This window comes from Daphnia pulicaria, chromosome 12 (genome assembly GCF_021234035.1).
Source record: "Daphnia pulicaria isolate SC F1-1A chromosome 12, SC_F0-13Bv2, whole genome shotgun sequence".
NCBI lineage: Eukaryota > Metazoa > Arthropoda > Branchiopoda > Diplostraca > Daphniidae > Daphnia > Daphnia pulicaria.
Window position 1 is genome coordinate 521,217 of NC_060924.1, and position 25,594 is coordinate 546,810.

General features: G+C 40.0%; 4 protein-coding genes across 7 annotated transcripts; 3 read left to right on the forward strand and 1 right to left on the reverse strand.

The window, feature by feature from the left end:
• Positions 1-289: 289 nt before the first annotated feature.
• On the reverse strand, positions 290-2,546 carry LOC124316718 (trypsin Blo t 3-like). The gene is made up of 9 exons (XM_046782664.1): positions 2,436-2,546; positions 2,040-2,365; positions 1,911-1,968; positions 1,762-1,832; positions 1,608-1,693; positions 1,406-1,538; positions 877-1,327; positions 661-797; positions 290-591 (listed from the first exon to the last, which is right to left on the reverse strand). The coding sequence occupies exons 2-9, from the start codon at positions 2,058-2,060 to the stop codon at positions 424-426; spliced, it is 1,125 nt and encodes a 374-aa protein (XP_046638620.1). The 5' UTR covers positions 2,061-2,365; positions 2,436-2,546; the 3' UTR covers positions 290-423.
• A 2,398-nt stretch (positions 2,547-4,944) lies between these two features.
• On the forward strand, positions 4,945-25,551 carry LOC124316150 (vascular endothelial growth factor receptor 1-like). Of its 2 annotated transcripts, none has more exons than XM_046781914.1 (15): positions 4,945-5,172; positions 5,230-5,404; positions 5,490-5,728; positions 5,797-5,953; positions 6,025-6,201; positions 6,275-6,424; positions 6,495-6,595; positions 6,675-6,819; positions 6,912-7,139; positions 7,211-7,361; positions 7,427-7,542; positions 7,652-7,773; positions 7,841-7,963; positions 8,031-8,160; positions 24,881-25,551. In XM_046781914.1, exons 1-15 carry the CDS (start codon positions 5,032-5,034, stop codon positions 25,372-25,374), a joined length of 2,649 nt encoding a protein of 882 aa, XP_046637870.1. In that variant the 5' UTR covers positions 4,945-5,031; the 3' UTR covers positions 25,375-25,551. The 2 variants fall into 2 exon arrangements, with proteins under 2 accessions (XP_046637870.1, XP_046637871.1); XM_046781915.1 differs by lacking the exon at positions 24,881-25,551 and adding an exon at positions 8,217-8,703.
• Positions 9,405-22,314, forward strand: LOC124316478 (complement C1q tumor necrosis factor-related protein 3-like). Of its 3 annotated transcripts, none has more exons than XM_046782454.1 (5): positions 9,405-9,545; positions 9,924-10,032; positions 10,096-10,182; positions 21,394-21,543; positions 21,607-22,314. In XM_046782454.1, the coding sequence occupies exons 2-5, from the start codon at positions 9,924-9,926 to the stop codon at positions 22,107-22,109; spliced, it is 849 nt and encodes a 282-aa protein (XP_046638410.1). In that variant the 5' UTR covers positions 9,405-9,545; the 3' UTR covers positions 22,110-22,314. The 3 variants fall into 3 exon arrangements, with proteins under 3 accessions (XP_046638410.1, XP_046638412.1, XP_046638411.1); XM_046782455.1 differs by having other exon boundaries at positions 9,440-9,560; XM_046782456.1 differs by lacking the exon at positions 10,096-10,182.
• LOC124316576 lies at positions 22,630-23,581 on the forward strand. The gene is made up of 4 exons (XM_046782595.1): positions 22,630-22,926; positions 22,989-23,154; positions 23,236-23,383; positions 23,444-23,581. The coding sequence occupies exons 1-4, from the start codon at positions 22,866-22,868 to the stop codon at positions 23,501-23,503; spliced, it is 435 nt and encodes a 144-aa protein (XP_046638551.1). The 5' UTR covers positions 22,630-22,865; the 3' UTR covers positions 23,504-23,581.
• Positions 25,552-25,594: the final 43 nt, after the last annotated feature.

Here is a 25,594-nt window from a genome sequence, read left to right on the forward strand (position 1 = left end):
TCAATTGAAAAGGTTTTTGCCCTCACAACATTCACGTCTCGTCTTGTTTGTTTCGAATAATATGCGGTTTGCGTTGAGGAATGCCCGCAATGAATGAGGAAGCACAAAAGGAATACTTTCTTTACTATAGTTTGAGGCGAGTATAAAAATTCTAACTTTTCAGTTTTCACTTGAAAGGTTTTGATCATTTTCGCCATCTAGAACTGTATAGCTTCGATAGAAATTATCTTTTATGGAATTATTTGCAGAATTTCTATTATGTCCTTTCATGTGAAAATAAACACAGCACAGCACACTTCTATAAACCCTATAATAAATCAAGGAGAGGACATTCTTACTTAACTAAAGACCAATTGAATTTTGCTACGTTAGGATGGGTCTGATTGGATGACAGCAGGTGAGAAACGGAATCGAAACTTAATTTTAGCCAACTGTTGGGGCTGGGTTGTTTGTCATTGTTGTCGAAATCCAGCCAAGATAGGTAGTGACGCGGGTGTATACACCGGCATAATTGGGATCAGCGCAGCCACTGCCGAAGGAGGTGATACCCACTTGAACTCCGCTAACAAAAATAGGACCACCGCTGTCACCCTATTTACAAACGAATTTTCAAACGTTTAAACTTTAATTTATTATTTATTTATTTGAGGTAGTACCGACCTGGCAAGTGTCTGTGCCCGGTGCGGATGCACACATCATGTCGTTTCCGATGAAGCCGCTTCCATATTGGCTGGTACAAACGGAATTGTCTTGGATGGTGACGTCAGCTTTGAGCAGTACATTCGAAACGCTTCCTCCTTTGAATTGAAATTTAAAAAATGAACGAAAATTATTATTGAAAATGTATCCTTGGCTGTGATGGATGGAAATGAATACCTGAAGAAGTTGTTCCCCATCCGGCAATGATGGCCGGGCTGTTGGAATAAGTGCTAAAAGCTCTCACTGCTGCTAGTGAAGTTGGTTGCGGGCAAGTACACGCACACGGCTTGGCAGTGGTGCTTGTCAATTTCACTGATGTAGTCGATTTAGCAGTCGTCTTAGTCGTCAGTTTCGTAGTTGTTGTTGTCGTTGGTTTGGTTGTTGTTGTCGGTTTCGTGGTCGACGTAGTGGGCTTTGTTGTTGTTGTCGGTTTCGTGGTCGTCGTAGTGGGCTTGGTTGTTGTAGTTGTCGGTTTGGTTGTCGTTGGTTTGGTTGTCGTTGTCAGCTTGGTGGTAGTGGTGGTTGGCTTGACGGTTGTTGTTGTTGTTAGGGACGAATTGGAAGGAAGTTTAACAAGCGGGACAGTGGTTACTGGCGAACTCAACACCAACATGGCGATGTCATTGTCCTAAATAATTAATTCAAATTTAACATTAAAACTAAATGCACAATGAATCAATTCAGTCACAAGCATGGAAATGCTTACTTGAGTATTCCGATTGTAGAGTTGGTGAATGATGAATTTGCTCACTCCTCTAGTGACCGAGCCGGTTCCACCACCGTTGATTGACAACGTGTTTACGTAAACAGTGAATAAACCCACTTCTGTGGCAGAGTGACTTTGCAGACAATAATTTAATTACATTTACAAACAATAAGTATAATTTTAAAATTTAGAGTCAACTTACTCTGCCAAGCAGTGAGCCGCTGTCAAGATGTGGGACGGTCCGACTAAGGTTCCACCGCATAAGAAACCGTTCAACAACAAAACAGTCTGAAAAAGGAAATTTAATTTTTTAAAATTAAGTTTTAACGATGGTTAAACAAGTATTCAGCGTTTACCATGTAAGGATATTCACCGGCGGAAGCTGGAATTCCGTTTACAATTTTGGAAGGATCGGAGCGGTCCATCACTATGTCAAAATTAAAAACAAATGGATTCAATATGATAACAAAATATTTCACGAAAAGGTTAAGCTCTCAAAATTTACCTTGCTTAAAGGAAGGATGGGAATGCACAAACCCAATGAAACCAATCACACTTAAAGCCTTACAATATTGAACGCAAACGAAAAGTGAGTGGAAATTTAAAAAAAAAAATAAAATTAATTTCGAGTTACCCAAACAGTGGTGAGATGCATGATGAACGACTAGTAGAAGGAGTCGACGGTGACCACTGCCGATCAGACGTGGGCCGTGGCCCTTTTTATTCAAAATTCGTCCGGTCTGGCTCAGGTTGGACTAGCAAAATGCAGCAGCTCTTTTTATTGCCGTATGTTGTTTACTATAGGTTATTCAATGGATGTTTTGATTGGTGAAATAAAAATGGGTTTATGAAAGACATTGATATAGCTTTGAGGCAGACTGGACAAAGGATAGTGACGCAATAGCACCCAGGATTTTATGGGCAGATTGTGTATAAGTTCCGTTTGAGATCCGGTTCAGTCTTATAATAACAAGGGTGCGAATTAAACGATTTCATTCACATAAATGACAACAAAAAATAAATTATTTACTGTCCACATGTGTGCATGTCCATATGTTGCATACATTTCCATATGTCTGCCTTGTGTCTGTAGCCTGTATAGTTTCGCCATCCACGTTTCTGTCTAGATGAGAGGATGACAAATGCTCACCAGAAACTGGATGAAAAATGGCGATGTCGAGAAAGATCGAGAAAGCAATAGCTGCGGTTGCAATTAAAGGGAATGGGTATTTGATTTGATTGCACCCCGTAAAAAAATCAAAATGTATAAATTATAATAAAATATAAAACATAAAAAAGGCGGTGAAAATTGGAATAAAAAATTATTTCTTCAATTTAATCATATGTTGCAATGTCGCATCTCCCACTTTGTAATTTGCATATTGCAACCCCTTCTCCACCCTCGAATTTACAACCCCATCCTCTTAATTCTTTAGCCACGAGGCAGTCTGGTGTCTAACAAGAGCAGAGAAGGTCACCTCTAGATCTGTCTCCATTTTTGCAATCTCATTCAGCCTTTAACCAAATCATTTCTAAGTAAAGCCAGAATTATCGTCAGAATGTTCAAATTCTATAAGTCAGAGTTAAGCTTCTCTCTTTCTCCATGTTTCAACTTGGGTCAGTTCAAATAGCTGCGTATATTAACACTTGAAAAACACCACGTGTGTCCAAAAATTAACGAACGAATATGCAGCCCAATGGACACTTAATGAATGAATTCTCTTGACTCGAAGCATTTCTGTTGGCCATGAGATTTAAACAACTTTCCTAAACACCTTGCAAGGAAATGGACGCCGTCAAGTTATGGTTTATTCTGTAGGTAATATCTCGGCTGGAGCATTTACAAATTATTCATAAAAGTTGAAGTTGTAATAGGAAACACAGTTGAGCGGAATGTTTTCTATTTTCAGGGAACGTGGTGTGGAAACTGGAAAATGGCATCGTCTCATCTGTGTGCTGGGATGTCCAACAGCAATTGCTTTTTTGAAAAAAACCAAATTTTTCTTCTTATTTTAGCAGTAATCACCGAAAATGAGTCAAATCAACCGAACTACCAAGTCACGACACGTCCATCAAATCGTAAGTAACGACTCGCGGTTTATTCCTGTTTTTGTTACCATTGGGAGAGGTTGAGGCTGTAAAATGATCAAACTTTCAAAGCCTAGAGAAAGAGAGAAAATTAGAAAAGACAGCTTTTAAAATTTCCTTTTCTCCAATTAAATGCTGGTCAGTTTTCGTTGTAAAAGTTTTGTTCAGACAGCCTTGAGTAATGGCCTTGAAATGGCGGGAAAATAAAATTGGCAATGGCTACGTGTAATCAGTTGCAATTGTCTAAATGTAATTTGTTATTGTCGGTTATTGTTAAAGGCGACTGTGTAGGAATTTGTCTGTCTGCCATTTATCAAGTCGTCACTTGCGTGTGGTGTTCGTGACGAGAACACACTCCCGTGCAAAACAGTAGGCAGAGTACAATATGACAATTAGTGTAAAGAAAAGACGACTATTAATATTAGTTATTCAGCTCTTAAAAAGATGCACCCATAAACAGTGGTTATGCTATCACACTCTATCCGCCCATCCATTGGTTAGCTGCATCCAGATTCCGACAGCCGGATGGCGGTGAGTTCGTTTCTTCACTCCACCTCATCCTTTGTTTTGTCCCTCCTTTCATTTCGGTTTATTTATTTTTGTTTATTCTTTTGTGTTGTTTTGAGTCTATCATCTTGACCTGTGTCTTGCCAACATTCCCGCCTCCTCCTCTCTGCCCTCGATTTCTGCATTTATACACGGTGGTATATTTCCCGCCAACGTTCCTGGCGGCCTATCCATAAAACATGCGGCTCCGGGCCAGCAAGAGGTAAGGTCTGTCAGACCATTACGCTACATGCCCGACCCTTTTTTCGCCCCATTTCGTTCCCGACTCTAGACCGACTCTACAGTCAATCTCCATTTAAACAGAAAACTATATACTAGCTACATCCACTCCGTAAACATTGCATTCACATGCTGCTCCTGCTGAGCTTCCAATGTCATCAGTATATACACCCGGCCTATATAGGCCCCCACCCTTATACAAATAAAAATTGTCTATAATATTTATGCCTTAAGCTATACTTAGCTCTTAACCGGAGGTAACTTCTCAAGTCCAAAGCTGGATTCGTTCATTTTATGTCTATCCGTGGCGTAGACTCCATAGCGTTGAATTTATACTGAAAGTGAACCACTGGCCGTGTTGGCTCTAAAGTGTACGGATGTCCATTTAAACTTTATCCTTTTGATAATCGTAAAACTTAAAAAGTGATGTGCATTTGTTAAAGCTCCTTACGTGATCGTGACTTAAATTGCTAGAAACCAAACGAAAAAAGACAACGGGAATAATTCAATTGCAGATCACGTGTAAAGTATGCAGTTCTCAGCCCTCCTATACTGTCATTTTGATGTGAATATTTTGTCTGTACTTCAACCGATAATAATGTAAAATTTGTTACCTTTTCTGATCAAGGGTCTCGATGGTCTCACCGATGGAATGGATGGATGGAACCGCCATACAGACTGCCGTTTTGATTATTCTCGTATCAGTGGTCAAAGAAAATCATGCTCAAGCATTTTATATTGGAAAGATAAAAATGATTCCTGATGTAACGCAACAAGTGATCCAATCCGGATCCAACATGACATTGACATGCATAGCTGATAATTATTTGGATCGTGCTGGGATTAGTAAAATCTCTTGGCAACTACCCGACAATATCGTCAAATATCCGACGGTAAGAAACTTCTATTTTCATTCGGCCAGTACTTAATTTATGTATTTTGTTTCGTAGTCTGCTGATGTTGACAACCGTGTTTACAAGACATATGGTAGAAACGACTCGAAAGTCTCCTCGACGTTGACTCTTACAAACGCCAGACCCAAAGAAACGGGATATTTTGGTTGTGCCTTCAGTGGCGGAGATTATAGGAATGTATTAAACATTCAACAATACATCTACGTCAAAAGTTCGTTTGATCACTTCAAAATTCAAAAACTAATTTATTACAGAAGTCGGCCTTTTTTTAAAATACCGGAAATTTCCATTCCTAGGTGATACTGAACTTATTTTCTTCGATACCCAAAGGGTATCAAATTTACTTCGATACGAATTCTTTGTAAGAAAAGGAGGATTTCTTCCCATTCCCTGTAAACCCACCAGTCCTGACGTCACTCTTTCCCTCATTTACGCCTCTCTTTGGAATGGACCAGGTGTTGTTAGCTATGGGGATCTCTCTGAAGAAACATCATGGTTAGCCGACACGAAATTCATCAAACAAGAGTTGACTGAAGTAACGTTAAATTAAGCATTATATTGAGCTACTGAAAATGAAATATTTCTTGTTTGACTTATTAATAGGTTTCTTTGTCTGATCCGAATTCGAATTGGTCGTTCGATCCCAAAATAGGACCGATACTAAAGAATGCGAAGCTCAGCGACAGTGGAACATATCATTGCGTTGGTTCAATGAACAATGTCAGAGATGACAAGGAAGAATTCTTTATTGTCGTCTCAGGTTCTTATTATAGTGTTTACGTAGGCGAAATTACTTTATAATTGAATTAATACTTCTTAAAAAATGTACAGGAATGGAACTGGAAAGGGTTGGCGATCCTAGCGATCCACCGGAAGGCGGAAATTTTTCTGTTATCTGTCGCACCGTTCACATCCCATCCAGTTCAAAACTAACGCCACCACATTGGTTCTATCAAATTAAAGATACCGGAGAAATGCAAATGATAGATGAAACGAATCCACCCCAAGGTCTGAAATCCCCACTCTGAATTATGATTTTATCACAATAACCTTCAAATAATAATTTCTTTATAACTGACAGGTATTAAAGTAACGAAGAACAATGTACTTTCTTTTGAACAAATCCGACTCGACGTGTTCAACATAACACAGGCTACTCCCACAACTTTCCGTTGCGAAGCCAATAAAAGCGGAGAAACACTATCTGAAACTATTTCTTTCCGAATTAGAGGTATTTACTTTTATCTATGTATGGTGCAAATTCATAACATTTCCTGTGTTCTTTTTCCTTTTATCTTCAGAAATTAATGACCCCATGGCTGTTCCAGTCATTATTATTGTGGTTTTTTCTATTTTAATTATTATTGGAATTGGCATCGGAATTAAATTATACCTCGATCAGGCAAGTAAAAATTAGTGCCAAAGAAAGACAATTCGCCCCTTTTCGATTGAACGAGAAATTTTCTCTCCCCGAAATATAGAAGCGGAAAGTTTATACAGGCGCAAACAAAATGCTGATGGGAAACCCTGACGAAATTATTGATGATCAAACACCGATGGAGTACCAGATTGAATATTTACCCTACGACAGACGATGGGAATTTCCAAGAAATCGGCTGAAACTAGGTTTGAAGTTTGTTGCAATAAATTATTAAATCAGAAAATATAATAAATAGTTTCAAACTTTCAACGCATAATGTGATATACATAATGTACAGGCATGCAGCTGGGCGCAGGATGTTTTGGCCGAGTCGTTAAGTCCGAAGCGGTCGGGATCAAGGACTCTGAGGAAACCGTCAAAACGGTGGCCGTCAAAATGATCAAATCGGCAACCAACGTCGCAGCCCTGGAAGCCCTGGTTAGTGAACTGAAAATCCTTATCTACTTGGGGTCACACCTTAACGTCGTCAATTTATTGGGGGCCTGCACCAAACAAATATCCAGAGGTTTGGAATGATAAATTAAAATTAAAAAATGGTGCGTGTTATTCTCCAACTTTCCTGCTTTTTAAAAATAGGAGAACTTTTTATCATCGTGGAATACTGTCGATTCGGAAATTTGCAAACATATCTTACCAGCAACAGGAACAACTTCATAAATCAGGTGGACGAATTTGGTGAGCTGAAGGCAGAAAACGGAAACGAAGTATCAAACGGTGTTTTTCACGGGTATGAAATTAACCCTCTGTTTGATTATTTTCATTTTGAATAATTTTTTGCTCTCTGGATATTAGTTCTGTATCCATGCCAAAGCGTTCAGTAGTAGATGGAAATCAAGAAGGGAACCTGGATGTTGACCTACAACACACGAATGATGAATCATTTGAAATGTCGACTAATTATATTCCAAGTGAGCCATCAATCGCCAACAATTCCAACCTTCTTTTACCCCCTAAAGTTTTACTTCTATTTTAATTAATGACGTAATATCTTCCCTGTGATCCTTATGTAATTGGCAGATACGACAACCCAAGATTCGCCTGAACCGGAAAACAATTTCAATCCACCCATCTCAACCCGTGATTTAATTTCTTGGTCCTTTCAGATTGCTCGAGGAATGGACTACTTGGCAGGCAAAAAGGTAGTTATCAAAAGTAGTTTGCACTCATTTGATTTGATACATCATTTTAAGCGCATTTATTAAATAGGTTCTCCATGGCGATTTGGCGGCCCGAAATATTTTGCTGGCCGACGACGGAGTGGCCAAAGTGGCCGATTTCGGCATGGCCAAGAAAATGTACTACGAGGGAAATTACGAGAGAACAGGATTGGTAATATTTAATTTTAATGATACCGAATGAGCCGATTTAGTTTTAAACGTTTTTCTGTTTTCGATAGGGATTGATGCCAGTCAAATGGATGGCCATCGAATCCCTGACGGATCGCATCTTTTCGACAGAATCGGACGTCTGGTCCTACGGTGTTCTTCTATGGGAAATCTTTACGCTTGGAAAAATTCCATACCCTGGTAAAATCATTTTTAAGGCAAAAATGTCGTTTGATGAAGACCAATTTTCTTTTAAGGAATTAACGTCGGCCACGAAATCGTCAGAGAAATTCAAAAAGGATATCGCATGGAGAAACCCGAGTTTGCACCCAATTTGTTTGGTGAAATTATGGCCAACTGTTGGGAAACGGACCCGAAGAAAAGACCAACGTTCAGCCAATTAGGAGAAACCATCGTCGTCCAACTGGAATCATCGGTTACCTCAAACTACTTGAACATGAACGAGCCTTACGCCAAACTCAATGAAGAAATGGAAAATGCGACTCCAGCGGACAGTTTCGGTTTGGCAAAGTTATTGAAAGGAAAAGCTTTCCCTCGTCTCTCAGTACATCTTTTCTCTTTTACTAACGACACGTTTTAAGTTAAGAATTTTTCGCAAATTCCTTAATATGATTTTACTTAATTTTAGTCTCTACAAGTTTAGTAGAACTAGTTTACTCGTAGTTTCGTTTTTAGTATTGATGCTATTATTTCATTTAATAAACTGTGTATTATTTATAAGCACCTATGACGAAGTACTATCACTTCTCATCCGTTGAAATGGTAAACGGTACAATTTTGATCGATTCAGTCCACAGGTAAGTTCTTCTGAACATGGGCGATTGGGCGGATCCAGGTCGAAATCTTGAGGGGAGGGGGCCTTGTCGGCAGGGTCGTCGCTTTTCGTCTACATTTTTTGTTCGTCTAGAATAATTAATTTCGAGTTACCCAAACAGTGATGGGATGTATCGTGAACGACTAGAATGAGTCGACGGCGATCAACTGACCAATTCCGAACAGACGTGGCCCTTTTTATTCCAAATTCGGCTGGTGTGGCTTTACTGGCTAATAAATGCAGCAGTTCTTTTTATTGCCGCATGTTGTTTGCTAGTTTATTCAATAGACGCTTTGATTTGTGAAATATAAAAGCTATATGGTGATGGACGTGAAACCAGCCATGGATTCGTGTCTCGTTGGAAAACTAAGTATGGGATCGTAAATCATCGTATGAAGGTGACGTGGTGGAGATGGAAATATAGTCGTGACGAAACAACCCCGAACAAAAGGCCGAGAAAAAAGAGCCGGTGAAGAGTGATGCATATCAGGCTCACTGCATCCGCTCCGCGGCCGTTTGCATCGTGCAAAGTTAGTGGCAGTTTTGTTATAGCAAGAGCCGTCGCCACTCGCCAGATGGGGGTTTAGCACAGACAGGGCAATTATAATTATATGGCATCGTTGTGTCCGATTAGCAGACGACATTTATTGTTATGGCTTCGTCATTTCGCCGCCGCATGAGGTACAGAGAGGTTCATTGTTCTCGTCCCCCCACCCTCCAATCGCTGCCATAGGATTTACTACGTTTATTGGTAACTGTGCTTTAGGTGTGTCCTTTTAAGTAGTAAATATCTATAGTTAGTATAGTAAATATGTGTACAGTAACTCAGGTGGCAACTACTACAATTTTACCCTGATTTTGTCAAAGATTTGTTTGGCTGGCATTTGACGAGGAATGTTTGAGGGTTGATGTTTAATGCATTTCCAGGATAATGAATATTTAAGAAGTGATTTTGGGAATATTTTTAGGGAATGCCACATGAATCAATCAATCAATTTGGGAAGGGAACATGCTCTCCAGAGATTGGTGCTTATATTTGAGTGATAGTAACATGTGGTTCACCTTTGTCATTGTCTTCGGAGGCGTGTGCATGTATATCTGCAACTTAATTCTTTTTTATTCTCATTAGATGGAAATGGCATCTAGATTGGTGATGTGCATCTTTGCCATATTTTTGGCTGCTGTTTACTTTCAGTACCAATTGGACAACCCCTGGCATTTGTCAACTGAACTCAAAAGTAAATTTTAGCTTGAATCAAATGTTCAAATTGATTTAATTTTAATTGAATGGAATTATTCAGCTACTTTAAATGATTTGGAAACAAATTTGGCGTCAACGAAAACGGAACTGAGAAACTCCATTGCGTATTTGACATTCAAATTAAATGGTAATGTAATGCGCAGCCCAGCGCCGACCAAGAGTGCATACCGTTTAATATGTATCGTCTGTAACCCCGCCCCCTTCTCGCTCTCCCCCTTTTGACAGCCACGATCATGTTGTCCCCTTTTGACAGCCACGATCATGTTGTCCCCGCATAAATGACTTCTTCCAATACAGGATCGTTTTGTCCCGCGATTGGAACTACGTTAATTATCGATACCCGCAACCCTTCCCAGATTGCCGCACGGGAGTCCGTATATAAACTCCCGTCGCACACTTCATAAGTAGACTAGTCACCTCACTACTAATGCAACAGTTGTAAGTTAAAACTCTCTCTCTGTCTCTCTCTCTCTCTCCGTTTGTATTCTGTGCAAGTGTTAAGAACAATAAACTTAGTTCGGCCTACTCCTCCGAGTTATTCCTCGAAGTAAGCGCGCCTTTCCAAGCCCGTGAAAAGCGCCTTACATTTGGTGAACGTGCCAACTCGAACTACATAAATGTAAGTAATGCACAAAATACCAAAATTTTTCCGTAAGGCTAAGACACAAGAAGGCGACTCTGTAGTTTCCCCAACTAAACAAATATTGTCCCCGGAAGAATTAGAAAAACTTAAGAATAAAATTAAAACAGAAATATCAACAGCAGAAATCAGAATCCAATACATACTAAACAAAACCACCCGACCAAATGAAAGAGACCCGAAAGAGATAGAAAATCTAGAGAACGACATAAAGAACCTGAGAGCTAAATACGCAGAACTGATAGACCCAACGGTTACCATATATAAAACAAAGAAACGAGCAGTTGAACAAACAGACCAAACAACATCACAAGGCCCTGACAAGCCCAATCAACCTAACGCCGCCACGGCGAGGCCACGTACAGTAACCTTACTCGATTCAAACGACGAGGCTGAAGAAGGAGCAACAGCCCTAACAACTCGAGTAGAGGAAAGGAAAACAGAGTGCGCAAAGTGTCACACCCCCATCGTACTATCGATAACAACTGACAAAGAACAGTGTAGGCAGTGCAACACACACAGAGACACAGGAGACGCGGAAGAACAAAAACCAAAAACAAACCAACCCCTGAAGGAAGAGCAGCCAAAAGAAAATATAGCAAGAGTCGAAAATAAAGAAGAAGAAGTCCAACCACAACCCCCCAGGCAAGTGCACCTACCGCCCATGCAACATCAAGCACAACAACAACAACAAATAGCCAGATACAGAGCACAAGCCGGAAATATTTTTGACGACGACGACGACGACGACGACGACGAAATGGCCCTAACAAACGCAGCCGTAAACGCTTGGCAAGCAGCAGTAGAAAGACAAGCTGAAATTCTCGAAACCGGACTAGTATTTATAAATGCGCAAAGCGTAAAGAAGGAGATACCAACATTTACCGGAGAAATCGAAGGAAAAATGGCAATCGAAGAATGGTTCAAACTAGCCGAACGTATGGCGACACACGCAGGATGGACGGACGAGCAAAAGCTACATTTTTTTCAAGAAAGAATGAGCAAATCAGCTGCTAACTTCAACGATTCCCTAACAGACGACGACAGAGCCACTTATGCAGCATGGAAACAAGCAATACTAGACGGCCTAGCAGACAATACGACAAAAGCGAGAAAGAAAGAACAACTAAAGACCCTCAAACAAGAAGAAAAAGAACGAGTCAGAGATTTTAAAACCAGAATAGACGACACCTACAGAATTGCATACGGCGTTAACGCAGCAACAAGTAATCATGCAGGCGTGGTAGCACTTCGTGATGAAACAAAGAAAGACGTTTTGCTAAACGGCCTCAAAACACAAATATCAGACCTCGTCTGGAATAGGCCCGATATACACGATGCAACATATGTAGAAACTGTAGAACTGGCCGAAGAATGCGAAAAAGTTGTAGAAATCAAGAAAATAGCAAAGAATAAAGATTTGTCTTCTGCCGTTACAGTAATGTCAGAAGAGGCCGAAAAAACCAAAGAAGAAATAAACAACCTAAAAGGACTGATCCAAAAGCTGATGACAACACCGATTTCTCAACCAGCCGTTCAACTAGAAGAGAAAACTATAAACGCACTAAATAGATTGGCAATCTCAAACACAGACGGCAAATGGCCCAGCCAAAACCGTGAAAGAAGAACAGTACGTTTCGCAAGTGAATCACCCAACAGAAGCCGAAGTCAGACGCCCGAAAATAGACGAAGGTACAACACGCCAACTCCGTACAGAGGAAACCACGAAAGATCAAATTGGGGAGATCAAAAGCAATACGAATCTAGAAGATGTTACGTATGCGACAAGAAAGGCCACCTGGCAAGACAGTGCTGGAGGGCAAAACAAGGCCCATTCGCACAACAAAATGCACGTCAAACCGGACAACAAACGTACAGACGAAATCAACCTGGCATGAGAACAAATCAGCCAAGGAACAGAAATTTCAACAATTTCCGCAACGAAACTGGGCGGAACGGCACCAACTAAAAAAGCTAAGAAGAAAACAGCCAAATAGCCTTAGTTATAGACTTTTTCATGTAGAAATCAGCATAGATAATGTAGTAACCCAAGCTTTAGTAGACACTGGCGCATCAGTGAGCGCAATTTCAGAATATTTCTTTTCAAGATTAGCCAATGATATAAAAAAGAATAAAATTGAATCGGAGGACGAAAAACTCCATAGTATTTGTGGAAAGAGCATGACCATAGCAGGAATATATGACCTACCGATAAAGCTAGACGCGAATAAGGATGAGATTTATCAACAGTTCTATGTTATACCCAATCTAACAGAAACTTGCGTGTTAGGAATGGATTTCATAACGCGTAACGCTGTCACGTATGATGGAAAAACAAGAAAGTTAACTTACACAATTAACAACGAAACGTTTACAATAGACGATGAAGTAAAAAGATTAACACATTATAAAATAACATTAGCCGGAGTAAAAGTTGCAGTAAAAGAACCGACAGCAGCAACAATTAATATAGAAGACCCAAACTTAGAAATCCATAGGGATAAGATAATGAAGCTAATAGATAAATATAAAGATATGACAGCAGAAAATTTATACGAACTAGGAAAAGCAGAAGGAAGTAAGCATTCAATCCCAACGACAGGACAAATCGTTTACCAAAGACCTAGACGACAAGCAAGAGCTTTACAAGGTATTATCCAAAAAGAAGTAAAGGAAATGCTTGACTGCGGGATTATAAGCCCGAGTACAAGCCCATACAACACACCGATCCACCTAGCCAAAAAGAAAGGAGGAGGATACCGTTTTTGTATGGATTTTCGTCATTTAAATTCAACAACAACTAAAGACAAATTCCCTCTTCCAAGAATCGATGAAACAATCGACTACCTTTACGGATCAAAATTTTTCTCGACACTCGACCTGATCAGCGGGTATTGGCAAATTGAGATAGACGAAAAGGATAGGCCGAAAACCGCTTTCTCGACGGAAGACGGACACTATGAATATAATAGAATGCCCTTTGGCCTGACGAATGCCCCTTCCACATTCCAACGTTTGATGAATCAAATCTTACAACCAGTAATTAAAAAATTCGCACTAGTTTACTTGGACGACGTTATCATATACTCCACCTCTATAGAGCAGCATATAAAGCACATAGATATTGTCTTAGATTTGCTAAAGAAAGCAGGACTAAAAATTAAATTGTCAAAATGTACGTTCTTGCAAACGTCAGTTAAATACCTGGGACATATAATCTCAGAAAAAGGAATCTCTCCCGATCCCACGAATATAAAAGCAATCGAAAATTACCCAACTCCCAAAACAGTTAGCCAATTAAAAAGTTTTCTCGGTCTAGCCGGATATTATAGGAAATTTATTAAAAATTTTGCTGATAGAGCCCATGCACTAACAATTTTAACAAAGAAAAATAACCCATGGAAATGGAAGGAAGAAGAAGAAGAAGCTTTCCAATTTTTAAAGAAGTGTCTGATCCATCCACCAATCCTACGCTATCCGAACTTTTCGCGAGAGTTTCTTATTCATACAGATGCGTCTGGATATGGTGTAGGATCAGTTTTAAGCCAAAAACATATAGAAGATGGCGAAGAAAAAGAAGTCGTCATCGCTTACGCTTCACGACATCTGAATGATGTTGAGAAAAACTGGAGTACCATTGAGAAAGAAGCGTACGCAATAGTGCATGCGGTGAAACAATTTTACCCGTACCTATACGGAAGGAAATTTCAAGTATTAAGTGATCACAAACCATTGAGAGAATTATTAAGGAAGAAAGATACTTCAGCAAAACTAGCTAGATGGGCTTTATGCCTGCAAGATTATGATATTGATATCGAATATCGATCTGGAAAAACAAACCAAAATGCAGACTGCCTCAGTAGAATTCCAGAACCAGATAACAATACGAAGGCGCAACCTGAGCAAACGCCAGTGATAAATGCGCTGACAACCATAAACTTCGCAGAAGAACAAGAGAAAGATAAATACTGCAGGCGCGCGCGCGAAAAATATAAGAAAATGTTGAAAATAAGAGAAGAATTAATTAATGAATCAGAAACAGAAGATGATAGTACGTCGATTAGGGATAATGCAATCGACGACAGCCCCCAAGACAGTGATCAAGGATATCTTACAGATGAAGACAACGTATACAACGATGAAGAAGAAGTAGTTGAGCTAGAAAATGGCCTACTAGGTACATCTGCAGGAAGAATCCTGGTCCCGGAATCCTTAAAAGAGAAAATTTTTAAAAGATTCCATGACAGTCCATACGCAGGACACCTTGGAATAAAGAAGACGACAGCAAGGATTCAACGAAGATTTAAATGGCACAAAATGGGAAAAGATATCAAAGAATATGTTAAAGGATGCGAAATTTGCGCTAAACGGAAAGCAGTAGGAGCAAATAAGGCACCACTAAACCCGATTCCTCCCCCAAAAGATGTATGGCAGACAATGGCCATGGACATCATGGGACCGTTAGTAGAATCAGGAAGAGAAAGAAACCAATATATTCTAGTAATGGGAGAATATCTGACACGGTACATTATCACAGCACCGATGCCAGATCAAACAGCAGAGACAGTAGCAAGAACGTTTGTAAATAATGTAGTATTAATTCATGGAGTACCAGAAACGGTATTAACCGATCAAGGTACAAATTTCCAATCAGAGCTTATGAATATTATGTATAAACAATATGGAATCACTCGACTAAAAACAACCGCTTATAGACCCCAATGCGATGGGATGGTTGAAAGAGTGAACAGAACATTAGCGGATATAATAGCCAGTTACGTATCGAAGGAGCCAACCACATGGTCCGATTTTTTACCATCAGCAACATTTGCATATAACACAGCAGTCCACTCAAGTACAGGATACACTCCCTTCTATCTCATGTATGGCAGAGAAGCAACCGAGCCCCAAGATATGATTAAACCAGTCCGAAACCGGAACATGACTGATGTAAATATGATCTTCTCACAAATGTGGTACGATGCACTCGATATCACTAAAGAAAAGCTAGAGGAAGCTAAGGAAAAGCAAAAAGCCTACTACGACAGAAATACGAAGAGAATAGAGTTTAAAATTGGAGACAAAATCCTATTAAAAGAAATGGCCAATACGCCAGGAAAATTCAACATGAGATGGGAGGGCCCCTATACTGTGAAAGAAAGAAAAGGGAATGTTAACTATAAAATATACGCAGACAACGGGAAAAAGATGATGATAGTACATGCGGATAGGATGAAACATTTTCACAAAAGAAAGTCACCGGAAGAAACGGCAGAAGAGATAACACAAAACAAATCGATAGCAGAAAAGCCAGAAGAAGTAAAACAAGACGAAAAGAAAAGAAAAACAAGTGAAAATCCCACTAAAGAGCCTAACCTGTCAGAGGAGCCCAGATACTCTTTAAGAAAAACAATCCGCATGCCAGATCGTTTCAGACAAAACTAATCAAGAAATCATTACAGATGGCAAAATTCATTTCAATCATCATCCTGATCCTCATCATCGTCTACATCATCCCATCTTCGTCTTTAAATATCACAGTATGCGACTGCAAGAAACCAAAATTCATTGGAATAATGGACACCGAAAAACCTGAATATTGTCGAAATAAGAAGAAAGACGACCCAATCCTAGCAGATTATCAATTCTTCGTAAAAGAAGAACCACACATGTCATGGGAAGGGTACGTCTGTAAAGCATGGCTAAAGAGAAAAACGATCGACGGATTCTTTTTCGGAGGTTTTGATACTGTATTTTCCTCGGAAATACAGCATCTCTCCGAAAATGAGTGTTGGCGAATGAAACAAACTAAACGATGCGGAGAAAATGAAATGATTGGAGACGAAAATCAATTTTCATTCACGTCAACCCCAAACGGAGAAGGCGTTTGGATGCAAAAAGTATCTTTCACATCCAATAATTGTATGATACAAAAGATATCATTGAAAAAAGATTGTGCAACTTGCCCAACTACATCTCCATTCGGAATTTTAAATGAAAAACCTAGAGAAACTTTTGTGTACCATCAAGACTCAGTCATTGTATGGATACAACCAAAAAGAAATCTAGAAGAAGAATGTAAGATTAAAATAAAAAGAAAAAGCACAGGCACGATCACAAAAATAGACGACAACACTTACAAATTAGTAGATGCCCCTGGACAATTAGACTACATTTACACAGCGGAAACGCAAAACATCTGCGACTTTACCCTCCACAAACTAAAAAACGTTGATGGCGCATATCTCCAAATACAAAACAAAAATTGGTCCCATATTTATAACGTAGAAACAAAATATTGCCTGAACCCTCAAATAAGAACACCATCAAAGTGCAGTAACTTAACAGGAGGAGAATTTAAAATTGTAGATAACAAACTAAATATAGTACCCAAAAACAACTCAGATAAAAAGATATGCATCGCGATGTCACCATTCTTTCATCACATGGATGAATGCAGTAATTTGTACTCACTGAAATGGGATCCAGACTCGTTAGAAATCACGGGAAACACAAGATGCCTACAAATGAACGATAATTCAAGTGTATTTATGAACATTTGCTCCGGAGAAAATCACCAGAAATGGATATTCGGAATGCCAGAAATAAATATAACAGAAAATGTGGACACGAAAGAATCCCTTCTGCTGCAACACCACCAATACGTAGAAGACCAATCAGTGACAAATGAGAATATTATCGAAAACGAATTAAAACGCATCTACTGCAATAACCTACAGACGGCACGTCAAGCAACATCTCTCATATCAGAATCAAGTGGATTACTAGCAGCAAGAGCTAATAACCTACCGATGTGCCATCGTTTAAAGCCTATGGGCGAATCTTTTCTCGTACAAAAGTGCAGTGCAATAAATATCACCATCGGAGCAAAGCAAACAGCCTGTGGATATGAACCATTTTACGATAACCAAACAATCGGAAAAGACGGATTCTCATTGCACCCATTTTCCGAATGCTTTTGGGAAGATGGAATCGTAAACTTTAATGGAAAAACATTTATGTGGAAGAAAGAATTAAATGACTGGGCATATGTGCACCCAAATATTCACCAATCAACCCTCCGACTAACAGCAAAGTTCACCGAATTAAACGATAATGAAGCAAATTATCAGCTAAATCATCACGAATTTTACCAGAAACAAGAATACGAAAGAATTAATTCAATTAACGATTTAATCACTCAAATTCAAGTTACAGATGCCAGTCCATCTGTAACGATGAAAGAAGAGGCAGAATCTAAATTTGGGAAATTTGAATTATGGCACCGTATCCGAAAAGGACTGATAGCAGTCATTTCGATACTGTTCTTTATTATTCTCTGCATGCTAACGATAATTGTTTTCATAAAAGTTCGAACCCTAAGATCAAAACAACGTTTCGAACGGTACGCAGAGCAACTGCAGGAAAACAGAAAACTGTTACGTGCCGAAAGCCTGGAGCAGAAACGAGCAGAGACCAACAACGACGAAAGTCTTGTTTAAAAAAAAGAAAGAAAATATAGCCAAACGGACACGCAAAACCAGAATTTTACAGACCCCCAGCGCACCGGCCTTTCCCCCCCATAACCAAAAATTTTTTTAACCTTTAACCCCCCGCGGACCACTGAGAAAAAAGGGATAACACCCAGGCAACAATCATCTCTATATAAGGATACGAGGATATATCGGAAAATTATCAGTCCCCATCATGCAAGCAAGCTCGTCACTCGGCAAAAATATGGAAGTGCTCCTCCAAAATAATCCAGCAGAAGAAATGGACAAATTAGTAGAACAAGTATTAGCTAACAAACAAACTCCGGTGAGAATAAAAAGAATCAATATGACATATAGTCGAATCGCAAGTACAGCAAGCTGGTTTGGAACGAGAGGGAAATCTGTCAACCTCCTCATTCAACGCGTAAAAGTCGAGAAAAACGTCAATATTGTCAACCATAGAAACGAGACACCACTGATAATTGCAAGCCAACTGGGAGCCTACGGCTTCGCAAGTTTAATACTTACCCAAAAGCCGTTAATTAACGCACAAGACGAAAAAGGCTACACAGCACTCCATTACGCCATCGAAGCGAACGCGCTAAAACTAGTGCAGGAATTATTAAAAAACAATGCAGACGTGAACGCACAGACAAAAGAAGGAAACACGCCGATGCATATTGCAGTACAATTAAACAACCTAGAAATTGGAAGGGCAATAAGGAAAAGTCGATATTTCAATCAGACGATATTAAACAATGAAGGAGACAGTGCACTTATATCAGCAGTCAAACAAAGCAAAATCAAAATGTTAACTGTCCTACTAAAATCACCAGACGACTACAATAAACAAGACAAAGAAGGGAAAACACCATTGCATTATGCATGCATAAATGCTAGCCCTTGCATTCTGCACAGACTTCAAGACAAAAGCCTAGGATCCATCAAAGATATTTATGGCGACATACCGTTGACAATCGCCATAAAATACAACAACGAAAGAGCGGTAGACATGCTGTGGCACAGCGTTCATTTCAATACATCAGCAAAAGACCTTCAACTAAATACGCTACTTCACATGGCCTGCCGCCACGAAAATGTACCACTTCTAGAAATGATTTTCTCGTGCACAAAAGACTTCGACGAAAGAAATATGTATAACGAGACACCTCTTCACATCGCAAGCTCTGTCAACAATCTTACGGCAATTAAAATGCTAAAGGAAAAATACGTGGACAGAAACGCCCTCGATGTGAGAGGACAAACGCCGCTAATAATAACGGCAAGTTTTAATTACACGGAAGCATCAAAGGAACTGTTCGACGACACAAACACGGCAGCCGAACATATTTTTTTAAATGATGACATCCATTCAACTGATGTAGTCATCGTGAATGGCGAAACTATCAACATAAAAACGTGTATTCTTCTGGACGCCGCTGACGAAAAGGGAAACACGGCATTACATTATTGTTCCCTTTTTGGAAATAAAGAGCTGGCCAGTTTCCTCATCCACAAAGGCGCAAGAATAACAGTACTAAACTACGAACAAGACTCCCCAGTGACCATTCTAGCTAAACTACCATCTGGATACGATTGCCCCATATATACAGAGGTATATGCACCCCAGCAGGAGATGCCATGGTATGCACCAGAATTGGACACTCAACAATTATTCCCAGATGAAGGACAAAGAGACCTAGAAACTGACCTAATGTTTCTTTAAGATCAAATATCAAATGGTCAAAAGAATAAAAATAATGCAAGCAAAAGTGAGTAAAAAGAAAAGAAAAAAAAAGTAAAGTCCAGTCTTGCGTCAACCCTCTTCTCTACAAATAACCAAAAATGTACGGTCGAGGACGCGGGTACCAATTGTTAAACAGTGAAACAAATGGTGAAGTAAACAATTCATTTAGAAATGAAGGAGCAACAACGAGTGATTCAACCAGTGAAATTGTGACAGTGCCATCAATGACTTGGCGACGTGAGCTTTCGCCAGCACGGCCGGTTTCAGAGGACGTGCAACGCCTCACGGAAATGAGTTTCCGACGAATGGAGGAAGCGATGGAAGAGCAGAGGAATGCTCGACGCCATCAAATGAATATCCCGGACACTCCAAGAAGCCCGTCGCCCGTGCCCATGGAAGAACAGGAGAATTACGTGCGGCCACCGAGAATCATCCCAATGGCCCCAGGAAGTCCTCCTCCGCCTGACCATCACGGACAACATTTGCCTCCATCGTACGATTCGTTGTACGGCCCTCCCACAACACGCCGCCTGCCCGACTTTCTACAAGAGCATCAGCAGGTGCAACACGAGTTGATGGAGTTAAGCGAGAAATTCTTGGAGACACAAGCGCGGTTGATGGCGGTATACCAGCAAGACCGCCAGCGCATCCTCCGGCGTTTTTATTAAGATAATATGCAAATAACAATCAACTGTTAGTAGTCTAATGATAAGAAGGTTAGTCAATTTTGGAAAAGAAAACAAAATTTTAGATACCGCCGGGCCGACGGTAAAAACATTCTTTATATTTCGTATTTTGCATTTTTGAATTGTGTATTAGCCTTAAACTAATCGAAAGAATGTCCTCTTATTCCTTTTATTCCATACCTGCATTCCCATGTATTTGTCATATCCTCTTTCGATAGACACGTGGGCGTGTCTTCTTAAAGAAAGGAGGTATGTAATGCGCAGCCCAGCGCCGACCAAGAGTGCATACCGTTTAATATGTATCGTCTGTAACCCCGCCCCCTTCTCGCTCTCCCCCTTTTGACAGCCACGATCATGTTGTCCCCTTTTGACAGCCACGATCATGTTGTCCCCGCATAAATGACTTCTTCCAATACAGGATCGTTTTGTCCCGCGATTGGAACTACGTTAATTATCGATACCCGCAACCCTTCCCAAATTGCCGCACGGGAGTCCGTATATAAACTCCCGTCGCACACTTCATAAGTAGACTAGTCACCTCACTACTAATGCAACAGTTGTAAGTTAAAACTCTCACTCTGTCTCTCTCTCTCTCTCCGTTTGTATTCTGTGCAAGTGTTAAGAACAATAAACTTAGTTCGGCCTACTCCTCCGAGTTATTCCTCGAAGTAAGCGCGCCTTTCCAAGCCCGTGAAAAGCGCCTTACAGTAAGAATAAGAAGTAATTTGTTTTATGTGACACGATTAAAAGAATTTGAATTTTATTTTCAAAGCCCGAACGAGTGAAATAGTCGACATCGGTCAAATGCCAACCTCATGTGCAGATCTGCAGCGTATGGGACACAAACTGAACGGATTCTTTTTGGTTAAAGGATTGACAAAATTAGAAACGCTTTACTGTGACTTTTATCCTAATCAAAATGGTACGACGTGTTTTAATTTCATTTGTTATTGACTTATTTCAATCGTAAACTGTTTGTTTGTAGACATTCAGAAATGGATCGGATACGCCGACGTCAAATCGACGCCCGTCCATTTCCACGCCCAAAGAAATTCGTCATTTTCCACAGAAGACACTCCGATCCCGTTCGATTTGGCGCGGGTGAACGAGGGAAATGCCATGGATTTGACATCGGGGAAATTCACGGCACCGCGACCGGGAATTTATTCCTTCTCTTTCGCGGGAATTGCTGTACTTGTTGCTCAGAAATATGTGTCGTTTTCTTGTTCTCTTTATTTGAACAATCATAGAATCTTGAGGAGTTATGTTAACGAAGAACGCGGCCCAATTTTTCGATTTAATTTGTTGACCTTCCAGTCGACGCTCAATTTGAGAAAAGGCGATCAAGTCTGGGTGCAGATTAATTATTCTTCTGATGCAGCCGTTAAACCCGTTCATTCCCCTTTGTATTTGTATGACGACAGAGACCACCACATGACCCATTTCATTGGGTTCCTGTTGGAGGAGGAAATTGTGGCGTCCCTTTGAACATCCAAAATCATTGGCGACACGAAACATTTTCAACACGAACATTTGTTTTTAATGTCGACACGAAATTTTGGGGAAGGGATTGTAAGAGGGAAAAGATGACAATTCGTTTGATTCAGATTCAATAACTAGGGGTAACAATTGCTTTGCTAAAATTTGTCAATGTATGCATCTAAACTTATTCAATACACTAACCAAGCTTGAAGTTTGTATCTACAACTAGACGTTACCAAACATTGAAACTAAAATCCGCAAAAAAACTATTTTTGATTGCCAGATTGACAAAATGTGGGGGCCTTGGTATGGGAGAAAATTCAATGGCGTTTAATTCCCTTACTAGAGCCATTACTTATGGTTGTCCGACAATTATGACGGAAGATTCTCTTGGAGATGGCGTCGTCTTGATGGGTCCTCTACGGTATGCTTCCTTCAATTCAAACTATTCCGCCCCCTCGAATTCCTGACGAGATAGTCCCGCCACTAGCGGCGATAGTTTCAACTTAATACACAAAAATGGCGCTAAGCTAAGCCATCGTATCGTCACGAAATTGTAAAGTTCCCAATTGCATAAATAGATATTCAGGAAACGCCGAGAATAGAGAGAATTATGCATTAATTTGGAGTGCCAACCAATAGTATGAATGCATGGCAAGACCTTATGCCAAACGTAAAATTACATTAAACATCGAGGCTGTGCAATCGCCATTTGGACGATTCATTGTTAAAGCATAGGTCAAAGGCTGCAATATTTTAGGTATGTTTCATCCTTTCAAGCATTGGAGATTAAATGAAGGCTCAAATCCTAAGTATCATATTGGTAATTCTAATATAATGTTAATATCTATGTATTGTAAAATAATTGGGTAATTTTCTATACAGAAGTTGGTGTTGAACAACCAAAAGTAAGGAAAAAAGCTTTGCAAGATGTGACTTATGCTACCAATCTACCGGCTTCCACATTACAAATATTAGCAAATGTTCCTTTTACTGTCAACCAGCCCCCTCTGAAAAGGTCTCGTGTGAGAAAATTACTCACTACTGAGAGGTATGTGTTGGAACTGTCTTCTCATCAAAACGATCAGTTTCATTTAAGTTGTTCTTGTCCAAACATTCTATCTGAACACAGGAGTAATGTCACTCTTATTTCAGTCTCTGATTTTGTCCAGTTGGACGATAAAGGATCGGAAACCAATATCATCATCGCCTTTTCTGTAACTCTGGTAATCCTGGTCTCACTTGGAATTGGCTTGGGCGTCAAACTGCATTACGACAAGGTGAGCAGAGCTATTAAGTGGGAAAATATCCTGTTCTTATCATTTATTTCAACGTTACAGAAACATCAAATGTCCACCAGCAGTCAGAAAATTGCTCGAAGGAAACAAGAAAGAACTTAATCACCAGTTGTCAATAGAAGAACAAACTGAATATTAACCTTACGACAAGCGGTGGGAATTTCCAAGAGATCGCCTTAACCTTGGTAAATGTTTGCGACCATTAAATGAAATTTATTTACACCTTTATTAAATACCATGTTGTTTAACTATTATAGGGGTGCAACTGGGAGTTGGATGCTTCGGACGAGTTGTCAAAGCCGAAGCCGTCGGAGTCAAGGATTCGGAAGGGACGGTGAAAACAGTGGCTGTCAAAATGGTCAAGTCTCAGATCAACGCTGCAGCAATGGAAGCCCTTGTGAGCGAATTAAAAATACGCATTTACTTGGGGTCACACCTCAACGTCGTTAATTTGTTGGGAGCCTGCACCAAGAACATCCATAAAGGTAGCAAGTCAAATATTGACATCAATTTTTCTAGCTCGCGTTTATCTAGTAATGAAATTTTTTGACGAATTGTATACTAGGTGAGTTGTTGGTCATCGTCGAGTATTGTAGATACGGCAGCTTGCAGACCTACTTAACCAACCACCGAAAAGGCTTTATTATCATGGTAGATGAGTTTGGTAACATGAAATCGGATAACGACGAGGAAATTGATTACAACGCCAGGTAAATTGCGGCAAAGCAAAACGTGAATTTTACTGTCAGTTATTAACGAATATTTCACGACGGTCCAGTGCGCTAGATTTTGGAGAAAAGAATTTAGAAAATGAGGACGAAAATTTAGCCAACAATGAAGAAGGTCCAGGTCAGTTTTTTCTAATTCCAAGTTTAATTGTGCTAGTCCTTGATTTGTTTCATTCTTTGATAGTGTTAGATCTGAATCAACAAGATTGTGATTCAACTTTAAATCGACCCGTTCCTACCCGTGATTTGATTTCATGGTCCTTTCAAATAGCCCGTGGGATGGGTTACTTGGTCAGCAAAAATGTTCGTGAGCTGCCAATTATTTTATTACGTTATTCTTCATCTCTTTTATCCGTTTAAATTTAATTGTTCAGGTCCTTCATGGCGATCTGGCTGCCCGGAATGTTTTGCTAGCCGACGACGGAGTGGCCAAAGTGGCCGATTTCGGGATGGCCAAGAAAATGTATTACGAAGATAATTACGAGAAAACCACCCAAGTAATATGCAAGTTTAAACGTTTACAAAATTTATTGTCATTGCCTGTGCCTTTATTTTTACAGGGGCTAATGCCGGTCAAGTGGATGGCCATCGAGTCCTTGACGGATCGCGTTTTTTCCAGCCACTCGGACGTCTGGTCTTATGGTGTACTCCTCTGGGAACTTTTTACAATGGGTAAAGTTCCGTACCCAGGTAAGAAGAAAAGAATTACTAATTCTTCTATTATTATGTAACAAAAAATTTGTATTTTAAGGAATGGATGTTGGCCATCTCCTCATCAAAGAAATTCTAAACGGCTACCGCATGGAGAAACCGGAGAAAGCGCCAAATTTCATCGGTGATATTATGGCGGAATGCTGGAAGGCGGACCCGAAAGAGAGGCCAACATTCACCCAACTGGAGGAGATCATCGTCGAACAATTAGAGTCATCCGTCACCTCCAGCTATTTGAACATGAATGACGAGTACGCGAAATTGAACGAAGAAGTGGAAAACGCAGCTCCGACGGACCTCTTTGGACTGGCGAAATTGTTGACTGAAAAGTGGCAAAACATCGAGAAACCGTCGTCTCACCAGACAGAAAACGCCCGTTACTCTTTCCTTCCCAAGAGGTTTTCCAAGAAAATTAGGAGCACCAACGACTATGCGCCAAATAAACTTCAATCCATGGAGAACATCAAGCGGCAGTCATTCGAAACGATGGAGATTTCGAACTTGCACAGAGAAATAGAACCTTTTGTTGCCTAAAATCATTTATTTTCGGAAAAAGGTACGCTTGCATGCCCTCTAATTGGCCAATAATACCATAATTATCTATACATTTATTTTAATTATTATCCTATAAAGTTTTCGCTTCAAATCCGTATCGCTAGTGCGTCAATACTTGTGTTGGTTGTATCAGACAAAAGACAACGCAATAGAATTCGAAATAGCCTTCCAACTACTGAACTAGGAACTTTTTATCAGC

Excerpts from the sequence above, each read along its gene's own strand:
- LOC124316718 (XM_046782664.1), bottom strand. The coding sequence starts at position 2,060 with ATGCATCTCACCACTGTTTGG. Across the intron at positions 798-876 it reads ATGGGGAACAACTTCTTCAG|GAGGAAGCGTTTCGAATGTA; the intron begins GTATTCATTTCC and ends TTCAATTCAAAG. Across the intron at positions 592-660 it reads CGGGCACAGACACTTGCCAG|GGTGACAGCGGTGGTCCTAT; the intron begins GTCGGTACTACC and ends GTTTGTAAATAG.
- LOC124316150 (XM_046781914.1), top strand. The coding sequence starts at position 5,032 with ATGATTCCTGATGTAACGCAACAAGTGATCCAATCCGGATCCAACATG. Across the intron at positions 5,405-5,489 it reads ACAATACATCTACGTCAAAA|GTGATACTGAACTTATTTTC; the intron begins GTTCGTTTGATC and ends TTCCATTCCTAG. Across the intron at positions 6,820-6,911 it reads AAGAAATCGGCTGAAACTAG|GCATGCAGCTGGGCGCAGGA; the intron begins GTTTGAAGTTTG and ends CATAATGTACAG.
- LOC124316478 (XM_046782454.1), top strand. The coding sequence starts at position 9,924 with ATGGAAATGGCATCTAGATTGGTGATGTGCATCTTTGCCATATTTTTG. Across the intron at positions 10,183-21,393 it reads TTTGACATTCAAATTAAATG|CCCGAACGAGTGAAATAGTC; the intron begins GTAATGTAATGC and ends TTATTTTCAAAG. Across the intron at positions 21,544-21,606 it reads CTTTTATCCTAATCAAAATG|ACATTCAGAAATGGATCGGA; the intron begins GTACGACGTGTT and ends GTTTGTTTGTAG.
- LOC124316576 (XM_046782595.1), top strand. The coding sequence starts at position 22,866 with ATGTTTCATCCTTTCAAGCATTGGAGATTAAATGAAGGCTCAAATCCT. Across the intron at positions 22,927-22,988 it reads AAATCCTAAGTATCATATTG|AAGTTGGTGTTGAACAACCA; the intron begins GTAATTCTAATA and ends TTTTCTATACAG. Across the intron at positions 23,155-23,235 it reads AAATTACTCACTACTGAGAG|GAGTAATGTCACTCTTATTT; the intron begins GTATGTGTTGGA and ends ATCTGAACACAG.